At 35.4% G+C, this 12989-nt stretch overlaps 1 protein-coding gene across 4 annotated transcripts; it reads left to right on the top strand.

Moving 5' to 3' along the window:
* The first annotated feature begins 2963 nt into the window (after positions 1-2963).
* Positions 2964-12676, top strand: LOC103504131 (histone-lysine N-methyltransferase ATX4). 4 transcript variants are annotated; one of them, XM_017048151.2, is made up of 23 exons: positions 2976-4574; positions 4698-4753; positions 4826-5057; positions 6252-6380; positions 6513-6581; positions 6677-6745; positions 6818-6909; positions 6996-7100; positions 7179-7314; positions 7725-7827; positions 7963-8062; positions 8423-8547; positions 8747-8892; positions 8998-9102; positions 9628-9692; positions 9803-10010; positions 10477-10563; positions 10657-10719; positions 10801-10890; positions 11347-11433; positions 11810-11884; positions 12013-12113; positions 12230-12676. In XM_017048151.2, exons 1-23 carry the CDS (start codon positions 3648-3650, stop codon positions 12318-12320), a joined length of 3261 nt encoding a protein of 1086 aa, XP_016903640.1. In that variant the 5' UTR covers positions 2976-3647; the 3' UTR covers positions 12321-12676. The 4 variants fall into 4 exon arrangements, with proteins under 4 accessions (XP_016903642.1, XP_016903641.1, XP_016903640.1 ...); XM_008468592.3 differs by having other exon boundaries at positions 2978-4574; positions 7008-7100; XM_017048152.2 differs by lacking the exon at positions 10801-10890 and having other exon boundaries at positions 2970-4574.
* The last annotated feature ends 313 nt before the right edge of the window (positions 12677-12989 follow it).

Here is a 12989-nt window from a genome sequence, read left to right as displayed (position 1 = left end):
CATATTGATTGAAGAAAATTATGAGTTAGTTCAGGATGTAGGATGAAAATGGGGTATCTATTACCCTATTTAGGACTCAGTAGTTCGAATGGTAAAGTCTTTTTTCCTCTAATATTTTAAAAAACGACCAACTTTGATGATTACCTATAAAGACCAACTGTGGCAACCACTTCTAGCGAGCACTCTGATAGTCGATTCTAGTAAAAACACTACATCTAACTCTCAATTTCCAATGATTACTACCACTAGTAACCAATTCCAACGATTACCTCAGTTAACCGCCTATATGACCAACTTTGACTATCACTCCAATGACCAATTCATAGTGTTTAATAGCCTTCTTTTATAGTAATTTGACATTTGTATAGTAAATCAAACAAATAGAAAAACAATTTTGAAAAAAAGTAACCAAACACAGTTTTTAATCGATAGTGTTTAAATGAAAATGACCATTTGAAAAACAAAATTTTTTCGGTCAATCCAAACATGTCTTAATATAACTTATTCGATAAGTTTCAACAAAATTTAAAGCAAGAAAATTATGTATATATATATATAGAAAGAAAAAAGTCATTCATAAAATAACTAGAAAATACGATAAAAAAATTAAATCTTTTAGGGCAATTTATACATTTTAATTAATTGAAAATTCATATAACATTAATTTTTGTTAGTAGTATGACATAATAACTTCTTTTCTCACGACAAGTTTCCCCCCACAACAAACAATTTTATCAACTATTCTTCTTGAATTGCTTTGAACAACAACGTATTATATATATTTTTCTTAATAACATATTTAAGTCAACAATATTTGTGATTGTGATGGGCCTAACGACTATCACTCTAACACATGCTTTTGTGCAATATTAAAGAGTTAGAGAATTGGTTTAATTTTTTTAGACTTTCCGCTAGGAAGTTTTTTAATCAATAATATGAATTTCTTGTGTGTGATCCCCTTGTATTTTTTTGTGTATGTTCAACAATACTCTTACATCCTAAAATAGCCAAATAGACAGACAATGATGTAATTAAAAACTAACACACCTTTTAAAAATTGATGGAACAAAGGTTTTATTTTTAAGTCCAAAATTTCAGGCCCAGTGTACCATTATAATACAATAAATTAAATAAGAATAATAGTAATAATCGATAGCAATCCTAGACCTAATCTTAAGAACTCCATGTTGAACAAACCAATACTCAGACCCATAAATCTAGATGATCTATATGTTTAAGACTTTTTGAATCCATATACATCCTAAATACAAACTATTCAATTCTACATGCTATTATAACTTTATAGATTATAATAGCTACACATACAAACATGAATTTAGCTCAACAGTTTGTATTTTATGATAATAGATTTCATATTCAAATTCTCAAACTTCAAGTTATACTAAAAAGAATATTATAATAAACTGCATACAATTGTATAACCAACAATGCAGCCCAAACAACTCCTTCCTTCTTTGAGCAAGTTTGAGGCAGAGATCAACAATCTAAAGAGGAACATTGCTTACCGAGTTGGTGAAACTATGAATGCGTCTCCTCACTAATGTGGTACACAATTTATATTAAGCTTATCTCGACTGTGGACAAAAGTACTAATTTAGAAACATAAGAATATTGGATACGGCTCTACACTAGTGTGAGATCTTATACGATATAGCCTAGCAACTCCTACGACGTCGATGTATGTTTTCCTAGCCAAATTTTCACGTCTTGAATGATTATCTTTTGAGATGCTAATGAAAGAGAGGGTGAGATTCAAAGACAGTTAAGACACAATGGTAGTAGTCACAATCACGAATCACAAGGTCCATCTTTCTTCTACTTTCTGTCTCTTCGCAAATCTATTTGCAGAAACCCTTCACAAATCTCTCCCTCATTTTCAAGAACTTGAACATGAAAGAAACAAAAAAATGACAACTTGAGTTTTATCTTCTTCTTGTTGTTTTGGAAGGGAGTGTGGATTTTCGAAAAAAAAAACAACCACAAAGGGAAGTGAACCTTATGGTTCAAAACCAATCTCAGGAAAAGAGAAAAAGAAGAAGCCATTAAAACCAGCATGAAGTTTTAAGTTTTAAGTGAAGTGAAATTCCATGTGATGTTTTGTTATTTTATTCTTTTTCACGTGACCTGCCATTGCAATTGGAACTTAACTTTGTTTTGTTTCATAAATGGAAAAAAAAAAAAAAAAGCTGCAGCTGCCAATACGACGTCGTATCGGAATTCTCCCATTTTTTTCATTCTCTGTCTTTTCCCTCTGCCCTCTGTTTTGCTTCTCTATAAACTTGTGAGGAAATAATATTTCAAAAGGGCCAAAGAAAGAAGGAAATGAACAAATTTAGCTTCATTTTTTTTCATTTGGGTCAACCAATTTTCCATTGAAAAACGGCTCCTTTTTAATAAACATTAAATAAATATATATACACTAAATTACCAAAATAGCCCTCCAAGAAAATGGTGGGAAATTCTCATTTCCATCTCTTGAATCGAGAATTTTGCAGTCACCCTATTGTCAAAATACCAAATACTATTTGGGACAAATCCAAAAGAGAAGAGAGAACCATCAAACACTCACCATTTTTCCTGTCTCTATCTGTTCCGGCAAGTTCTTAAATTGGAGGATAACAAAAAGAATTCTCAAACCAATAACTTTTTTCAAAATTTTGAAACCGACCCATTATTGATTCAATCCATGAAGCTAATAAAGTTGTGGACTTTAGGACAACTTGGCTCATATTCATTTGATGTTTCAACATTCTTTTGGTCTGTATGTAAGAACAAAATGGCAAAGTTTTTGTTTTTATTTTTAGATCATATGAAGTTGGCAAACACCATAAAATCTCTTTCTCTATATCTTTCTCTTTCTCACTCTGCATCAAACACAAAAACAAATAGAAATTGGTTAAAAAAATTTGTTGAGAAATGAAGAAAAATGGAAAGCAATTGTGGGTTTTTGAGTAGAAGAAAAGAAATTTGGTTTGAAATCATTAGAGTCATATTGAAAAATTTAGAAGAAAGCAAATGAAAATGAAATCACATTGATAAGCCAAGCCAACGCCGACTCATGTTTGTGTCTCTCTCTTCCCATATAGATTGTGTCTGTCACCAGCCTTCTTTGTTTTTCTCATTCGAAAGGATTATTTTGAGAAACCAAAAAGAAACAGAGTATAATTTATTTAGAATTAGAATGGTATTTGTGGAGTAATTATTATTAAATATTATCCCTCGCTCTCTCTCTCTATCTCTCTCTGTCTGGCTTTCTTTCTTTTCTGTGCTCTGACCCAGTTTAGAGAGAGAAAGGGGAGTTTCGTCGAACAGATCCCTATTCATTTCAGGGTCTGGGAATTCGATTGTTTAGTTTCTTTTTTATCTCTTTGTGTAAGACCCAATTTCCCTTTTTTGATTTTGGTGTTTGGATTTTGGTTTTTCTTTTTCCCCTACCTGTCGTTTTCGAGTTGTGTTTTCACTGTTCAATTGTTTTTCCATTGCTCTGTTCTTGGTCGAATTTGAGGAAAAGAGGGTTTTATGTGAATTTGAGGAGTTGGGGTTTCTACTGTGAATGTAAATTTTCGAATTGGCATTAAGGGGTTGAAGATTTATGAAGTGAAATTGGTTTATCATTCAGAAAAAAGATGATAATCAAGCGCAATCTGAAAACCCAAATGCCGAATCTGAAACGGTGTAAACACGGCGACTCGGTTGGTGAAGACGATGAAACCTCGGCGGCGAGGAAGAAGAGAAAGCTAAACAGTTATTACCCACTTAATCTTCTTGGCGAGGTTGCGGCTGGAATCATCCCTTTGAAGCTTCACGACATTCTTGGCACCAACAACAAAGGGATTACAGCGTCGTGGTGTACACAGATTTCTTGTTCCGCCATGGAAATGGAGTCGAAGTCGAATAGCCGGGAATCATTAGCAAGAGAAGCTACGAAGAGACCGGCCGAGGTCCCACGACCGCCGCTTGTGAGGACTTCAAGAGGACGGGTTCAGGTACTTCCTTCTCGGTTTAACGATTCTGTTATTGAGAATTGGAGGAAAGACAGCAAGACTAGCTTGCGCGAGTACAATCTCGATGAGGAATTCAAATGTAAGAAGGAGAAATTCAGTTTCAAGACTCCTAGAATTTGTAATGGGACTACCAAGAAAGTACAAAACTGTGATAAATTGGGTTTCAAGTTTGTCAAGTGTCCGGCATTGTGTGAAGAGGAGGAAGATGAACCGGCGGGTATGGAGTTCAAGAATTTCGACTTCAGGAAATATTCGAGCTCCCGCAGTTCATTAACCTCCGTACACGAGACTGTTGTTGAAGATGAGAAGTTCCCAGTTCATGTAATTGGTGAAGATGGAAGCCCAAAAGAAACTAAACCAAAGGATGGTTTATATGGACCTGAAGACTTCTATTCAGGTGATATTGTATGGGCAAAGGCAGGGAGGAAGGAACCTTTTTGGCCTGCCATTGTCATTGATCCCATAACTCAAGCACCTGAATTAGTTTTGAGAGCTTGTGTTCCAGATGCAGCTTGCATTATGTTCTTTGGAGGGAACGAAAATCAAAGGGTACGTATGAATAATGAAGTAGAAGTTTTCTTTTTTAGGGGGAAAAATATTTATAGACCCTTCTGTTTCTATTTATGGAAGAATGTGGCTCTCTGTTGTGAAATTTTGAATGATCATGAGCAGGATTATGCATGGGTGAGGCGGGGGATGATCTTTCCATTTATGGATTTTGTAGACAGGTATAGCTCTTCAATTATTGTTAGTACATTTCATTCTGAACCCTTTGCTCAGCCGAAGTTTTCATTTACTAGGTTCCAAGGACAGCCAGAATTGGATAGATGCAAATCCAACGAGTTCCAGATTGCAATAGAGGAAGCATTTTTGGCAGAACGTGGGTTCACAGAGAAATTGATTGCAGATATTAATATGGCAGCTGGAAATACGATTGCTGATGAATTTCTTTTCCGAGGAACTCAGGAAGCTACTGGTTCTAACCAGGATCCTGATTGTCATTCTCCTCCTAAGCGGACTAGTTGCATTATGGTACTACTGCTATTTCATTTCCTCCATTAACTGTATTCTTACACACACGAGAGACATTGAATGTTAACCAAAAAGAGGAGGGGGTTCAGGGTAGAGGAAACTTCTTCAATTGCATTCGATAGATGCTGAGGAAAATTAAATTTAAAATAAACCAATCCATATTGATCCTAAACAGTTTTATAACTTTGGACTCTTCCCTCACCCAACTGTTTGGACTATAAACTTCTGGCACAATTATTTTGTTTCTTATCTGTGTAAGGTGAAGTTGAAGTATATACAGAAAGGAACCAATTCAAAACTTGCATGCTTTGTTTTTGGGTCTGATACTCGATTGATGTAAATATACTCCTTACAAGTGTGAGAAAAGTTGCAACCTCAAAAAAGAACAGAAATTTTATGAAGAATCTATTAAGCAGTGTGTTCTGTTGTTCTCTACTGTGAAAATAGAATTCAAATATTTGTTCCATAATGAGAGATTGAGCATACAAGCAACAATACAAGTATAATGGGGGTGAGAGGGGAGGGTATGCCAATCTCCATAGGAAGTTAGCACTACCCAGAAGATGCATCTTAGCAAGAGAATACTGTATGGAAGTAGAAGAGCTAGATTATCAAAGTTGTAGAGTGATCATACTTTGTTCTTTTCAAGCAATTGGGTGATCTTGGGTTGGCTTTCTAGCTGTTCTAGGAACTTGGAGAACTTTCTAGTTATACTTGAATTCTTCAGATAATTTTGGAGGGACGAGCAGGCTGTACCTTCCCCTGATTTGAGATGGAGCTTTTACATTTTAGTTCTTTGCAGAATCTTATGAAAAACCCACGATTTTTTTCCCTGATGAGGTTTGATCTTTCCTTGGGGAAGTCTTGGAAGATAGAGAAGATTTACTAGGAGTGGACAAGGATTTTAGTTTTGTTTGGATAAACATTATTTTGGTTTCCTCTAGTTGGAACTATCTTGATGGGAGTTTTTGTAACTATGATTTGTCTTTTGGTTGGTGTCAATTGGAGGGATTTTTAGTGAATCTTTTGGCTTTTATGGGCGTCTAGCCATTTCCTTTTCATTGAAAGGTACATTCTATTGCTTTTACTTAAATTGTAATTAGTTTAAGAATGTGCACCTTCTTCTTTGGTCAGTGGATGATTGAGTTTGCTCCCCCTCGATTGTACTTCAACAAGTTAATTGATAATATGCAGGAAATGTATGCAAAGAAGAAAGATGGACGGCATTGTGAGGGATGTGGCCAAGCACTTCCTGTAAAATTGGTGAAGAAAATGAGGACTTCACCTCCTGGAACCCAGTTTTTATGTAAACCATGCACAAGGGTTTGTATGATACACATTTGTTGGAATGGTTTCTTTTGACTTTGAATTTTCTACCAGCTATATTGCCATTAAATTCAAATTTATAAATTTGTGGTGTCCATGTGCTAATAGTGAATTATACTATATCTGCAGTTAACGAATTCAAAGCATTATTGTGGCATATGCAAAAAGATTTGGAATCATTCAGATAGTGGTAGTTGGGTGCGTGAACATGCTGCCATACTATGGATTTGACTTTTATCACTGTAATTAAAGATAAAGTCAATCTAATTTTTTCCAAACCTTATGTGTGATAGGTTCGTTGTGATGGTTGTAAAGTATGGGTGCATGCAGAGTGTGACAAAATTTCAAGCAACCTGTTCAAGGTTTGTTCGCTATGCTCTCTCTCTCTTGCTCTGTGAGAGATCTTTGACAGCTAAGTAATTTTGTTTATTCAGGATCTGGGAAGTACTGATTATTTCTGCCCTACGTGCAAAGCAAAATTTGATTTTGAACTATCAGACTCAGAAAAATGGCGACCCAAAATCAAGTAATTCAAAGTAGCTTTTATTTTGTTTTAATTTTTTGATACTGAAATAGATAGGTTCTGAATGCATAAGTTCTGATGATTGTTAGTTTTCCTTACAGAGGGAAGACAAGTAATGATGGAGTGGTTCGTGCTAACAAAGTTACTGTACTCTGCAATGGTGTGGAAGGCATTTATTTTCCAAGCCTTCACCTGTAAGCTTATAGTCTTCTCTCTCTCTCTCTGTTCTGTAGGCTAACATAATGCAAGTTCACTTTTCTGTTTCTTTGCAGGGTTGTGTGCAAGTGTGGTTCTTGTGGTACAGAAAAACAAGCACTTAGTGAGTGGGAACGGCATACTGGATCTAAGTCAAGGAATTGGAAGACCAGTGTGAGGGTAAAAGGTTCCATGCTATCTCTAGAACAATGGGTAAGTGTGACTCTTCATTTCACTCATGCACATTGCTTATGGCCTCCCATATGACGTTCAGGGGACCATAATAGATTCATAACAGTAAAATAAGCAGTTCTTATAAAAAGGAAAAAAAAAGTACAATAAGTAGTACTTGATTGTTCTACTCGCACTAGGTTTTAGCTATCTGAACTATTCAATGAATACTTGTATCGAAATTTCTTGATACTACAAATTTGGTCAGATATGTTGGAAAGAATTTCATTCTATCCTAGTCTAGTTTATTCACTAGTAGCTGCATTTTGCTTGCATCTTTACTTCCAAATCTCATATTGGGAGGTACCAAGTCTTCCTCTTGGTTCCTGGTTTTCAGCATGAGTAACCTTGTTTCATAGATTAAAACGAATGTTGTAATACTTGACCTGCAGATGCTCCAAGTAGCTGAGTATCATGCAAATGTTGTTTCTGTCAAGCACCCTAAACGGCCTTCCATGAAAGAACGGAGGCAAAAGTTGCTCGCTTTTCTGCAGGGTATACCTGAATTTTTATTTGCTCCTCGTTTTGAGATGTAATATTCTTTGCTGGGGAAATATAGTGTGTTTAGTGCCACAGTAGCATACCAAGTGTTGATAACCCAAACTAACATCATCATTCTTGCTGTCTCAGAGAAATATGAACCTGTTTATGCAAAGTGGACGACAGAGAGATGTGCTGTTTGTAGATGGGTTGAAGATTGGGACTACAATAAGATTATTATCTGCAACAGGTATTGGGAAAAATGATTATTTTTCTTATAACCTGTATTAAAATGCTATATTGGGTAAAAATAATAAGACCCATACTTTCTGTAACTCTGAGATTTTGGAAATTTGGGAGTTTGATATTAAATAAATTTTTAATATTTGGTCAAGCCCTTTGGTCTCTATGTTTTTACTATAACAGCTCCATCTCCCTTGATGCTAAGTGACTGCCTACTGAAATTTCTCCAGCATATTCCTTTTCATTTTAGATATTGTTTGTTTATTCAGACTTCTGTAATAACTTTTTTTCTTAGAACTCTGTTCAAAACAAGTCTGTTTCTGTAAATATATTTTCACTAACGGTTTTGTGGAAACTAATCTATCAGATGTCAGATAGCAGTTCATCAAGAATGCTACGGAGCTAGAAATGTTCGGGATATAACAACTTGGGTCTGTAAAGTTTGTGAAACTCCTGATGTTAAGCGGGAATGTTGCCTCTGTCCAGTAAAAGGTTTTGTTTTCTTCATTTTGCGGATCAAATTAGTTTTCGATTTGATTGCTGTTATTATGTTCTTTACATCAGACTAGAACTCTTCCTGGCCGATCAATTGGCTGAATAGTTTTGTGATTATCTGGCTATCATTTTGAATAGATCTTATAAGTTATAATAACTGTTATCTTGCCCTCCTGCTGATAATTTCATATCATAGGTGGTGCCTTGAAGCCCACTGATGTCGACACACTATGGGTTCATGTTACCTGTGCTTGGTTCAGACCCGAAGTCTCTTTCGCCAGTGATGAGAAAATGGAACCTGCTCTTGGTATCTTGAGCATTCCGTCCAATTCTTTTGTAAAGGTTCGATGTTTATAATTTTCAATTGTTCTTTTCAAATGTTCCTGCTAAGCATTTCTTTTTCTTTTAATTTTCCCTATCACTAAATACCGTCTTCATGAATTCCAGATTTGTGTTATCTGTAAGCAAATTCATGGTTCATGCATGCAATGCTGCAAGTGTTCTACTTACTATCATGCTATGTGTGCATCAAGAGCAGGCTATTGCATGGAGGTACTCTTTATTGTGCTTTCACTTGTTTTTCTTAATCATGTAAACTGACGGTAAAATACCCTTAAAAGCTTGATATGTTTAAGTTTCAGTGCTGATGGTTACCTTACCTACCTCAGTACTCTTTATCCTATTTCTGAATTTGTTTTGTTGTAGATAGTTGAAATAAATTGTCCTCAATTTTTGTCATTGAATATTTCTAAGTGCACTAGCCTCCTACTGCAAATTTATTTGTGTTTCCCAAGTTTATGCCGCTGATTGATCTAAGAGCATCATCTCCTACGTTCTGCAGAATTTTTTCCCTCTAAAGTTTTTGTATGCATCTTCTCTTTCTGGTCTTTCAGTGTCAAAAGTTTATGCATGAAGTTGTTAATTTTTTGACTTACAGTTTTGTAAACCATTTTGGGTTTCTTTCTCCAAGTATAAGTTTAGTTTGTGCCTTTGCAACCCCCCCCCCCCCCCCCCCCCCCCCCACAAAAAAAAAAAAAAAAAGAAGTCCTATACAGCTAATTGTTTGTGCTTTCCCAGTTGCACTGCCTGGAGAAGAATGGTAGACAAATCACCAAAATGGTATCTTATTGTGCTTATCATAGGTATTGCTTTCTGATTTTGAATTATAGGGAAAATCTCATGTTGTTACCTCCATGAAGGTTGGTTTCTGATCACGTTTTATGTAAATTTTCATCATTTCACCTTGGTTTAGGGCTCCCAATCCGGATACTGTTCTAATCATACAGACTCCACTTGGGGTATTTTCTACTAAAAGCCTTCTTCAAAATAAGAAGAGAGCTGGTTCAAGGTTAATTTCATCTAACAGAAAGGAAATAGAAGAAGTGTCCGAAGCTTCTGAACTTGAGCCATTTTCTGCTGCAAGGTGTCAGGTTTATAAAAGATCAACCAGTGTGAAGAAGGTAGTCCATGTTCTGCATTTCTATATATACTGTTCGATTGCTTGAAATTTTCATTTCTAGAAAACTTGAACTCGTGATTTTGAAGAAATTTAATTTTGCAACTTGTCTTTTAGTTCTTTGGATATTCCATTTGTCAATCGAATTATTTCTTATCCAAAAGAAAATAGTGGTTGTACTAATAAAAAAAAAAGGTACTTGGTCCTCTAGATGAGATATGGAGGCTGAAATCATGGGCGAAATGAGAAAATTGTAAAGCTGGATTCAGTTAAAATAATTATAAAGGTGAAAATTTTGGGCGAATTGAATGTGATGTGTTTTGCATCAATAAATTCCAGGTCTTCGGTTGTTGAGCTCCTTTCTTGTTTATTTTGTGTACTTATAGTTTCTTATAGTGACATTCTCTTAGTTACTTATATGATACGGTACACTGCCTTATGCTTCTTTCTACTACTTTTCTTATTGTTAGAGGACGGTTGAGGGAGCAGTTATTCACAAAGTGATGGGGCCATGCCATCATCCTTTAAAAGAAATACGGAGTCTTAACACATTCAACGTAAATTTCATCCTTATTTTAAGTATATAAGGAAGTTCTTCTCCCCGTTCCACTTAGAACAAGATGATATTTACTTCTTTTGTTGCATTACAGTTACCAATGGTAGAGGAACCAAAGATCTTTTCCTCATTTCGGGATCGATTGTACCACTTACAGGTAATTCCTTCTCATTTCTGACAACCGAAAGCTTACTTGTTTGATATATCCGACATTCTTCTCATATCTTTGTGATTCCAGAGAACAGAGCACGATCGGGTGTGCTTTGGTAGATCTGGTATACATGGATGGGGGCTTTTTGCACGTAGAAACATTCAAGAAGGAGAAATGGTATAGAGCCATATAACTTAGATGCCTTCTAGTGATGCTAATTGATAATAAGCCCATGCATTGGTTTGTTATGAGTGTGTGCTCTTGCACTTAATTATGAGTCATTTCTTTGTCATCAACTACTAAACATTATTTAAAATGAGACGTATTGGCATGCTCAATCAGATCCTATTGTAAGAAAGAATGCAAAATTTATAGATAGATGAATGATGTATCTTTGTGCATACCAATAGTTGGTGTGATTATTTGTGTAGTGTAAATTGGATCTCTTTAGTCTCTTAACATGATGGTTGTCAATATGAGCTTAACTAGATATGCCCACAATGAAAAAGCCATAGATAGCTATATATTTGAATCTCCCATCCCACTTGTCGAAACGCCTGTTAACATGATAATGGCATACATGTTCACTACATGTTTGGACTGATGTCCAACCCCCTTTTCTCTTTTTTTCAGGTTCTTGAATATCGTGGTGAACAAGTCCGGCGTACTGTTGCTGATCTAAGGGAGGCGCAGTACAGATTGGCGGGCAAAGACTGCTATGTATGTTGATTCTTCCTTCATCTATCAATTTCAAATTAGCACTTAATGATATTTATGCTATTTGAAATTTGTTCTGAAAGACACTGTTATGAGTCTAACCATTCTACCAGCACCATATCACCATGAGAAAAAAATTTAGATCGCTAGCAATTATTATTCTGACTTGTAAGGAGCATTTGGTTCACAAGCTTAATTTGTATAGTTTAGGGGTGAACTTAATTACTTAACCTTTCTCTACCGAGTCTTACAAATTAAATATAGAATACACAAACCTAAGTTTTTATCTTATAATCTAGAGCTTCACAAATGTAGGCTATACCAAATTTTGATCCAGACATCAACTTACACTGTTGTCGACTTGTGATATTTTTGGCAGCTTTTTAAGATCAGTGAAGAAGTAGTTGTTGATGCCACCGACAAAGGAAATATTGCACGCTTGATCAACCATTCAGTAAGTCATTTCAGCTTAGCTTAATTAACTTTTGCTAGATTTGGCTAATGCTTGAGTTTAGAGGGATTCATGTCTTGTTTACTGTTTCGTTTATGTTTACCACATTTCTGTCTCAAAATTCTGTGCAGTGTATGCCAAACTGCTACGCAAGGATCATGAGTGTGGGCGACGACGAAAGTCGGATTGTACTTATTGCCAAGGCTAATGTGCCTGCTGGCGAAGAGCTAACGTCTCTCTCTCTCTCTCTCTTTCTTTCGTACGTATGTACATGCACACATGCACATGCTCGCTCTTTGTTGGAGTTTGATTGATTCTAAATAAAAGAATGATGTTTGGATTTGACAGGTACGATTATTTGTTCGATCCGGATGAACCTGATGAATTCAAAGTCCCGTGTTTATGTAAAGCGCCAAACTGTCGAAAGTTCATGAATTAGGACAATAGGATACCTTTAACATACATCACAGTCATTGTTTTCCCTCAAAGATGCTAACCCATTCTCCTCATCTGTGGGATCTCTCACCTTATACTCAATTTGCATTGCTTGCAGCCAACACCAAAAAGGAAAGTTCTTCAGTTTTTTTTTTTTTCCTTTTTTTCTTTTTTCTACACTCCTTTTCCCTCTTATTGTATTTGATTTCAAAAACCTTAAACCTTAATAAAGGCTAGGCTACATATTGATTAGCTGGGGTTCTGGTTTAGGGCATTGATGTAAATTTTTTTGACTCACTATACATTTTAATAGTTAGTTGAATGTTGACCCGTGGTGGTCTACTGTCTTGTTACCACAAATGTCTTATTTAGTTCTCATTTTATAGTTTTTTCTCTCTACTCATTGGAAAAAATGATAAGCTAAATGGCTATTTATTTCAATACTTGCTGTCCTTATTTGCTATTTTGCATTTGACATGTGGTATTATTTGGTGTATTTATTCTGTTTTGGATATAATTGTAATCAACGTTGTAAATAGAAATGAATATTCTCTTTTGTAATGCAATTTTGTTACCTTGGTTTGACTTATTTTTATTATAGTTCATTTTGTTTGTTTTAGATTCTTTTTATTTTGCATCATTATCTAGACCGGTTATTTTTAAATATATGTGA

This window comes from Cucumis melo, chromosome 6, assembly GCF_025177605.1.
Source record: "Cucumis melo cultivar AY chromosome 6, USDA_Cmelo_AY_1.0, whole genome shotgun sequence".
Taxonomy (NCBI): Eukaryota; Viridiplantae; Streptophyta; class Magnoliopsida; order Cucurbitales; family Cucurbitaceae; genus Cucumis; species Cucumis melo.
Note: the sequence above shows the minus strand (reverse complement) of the source record. Positions and strands in the feature narration are given on the sequence as shown.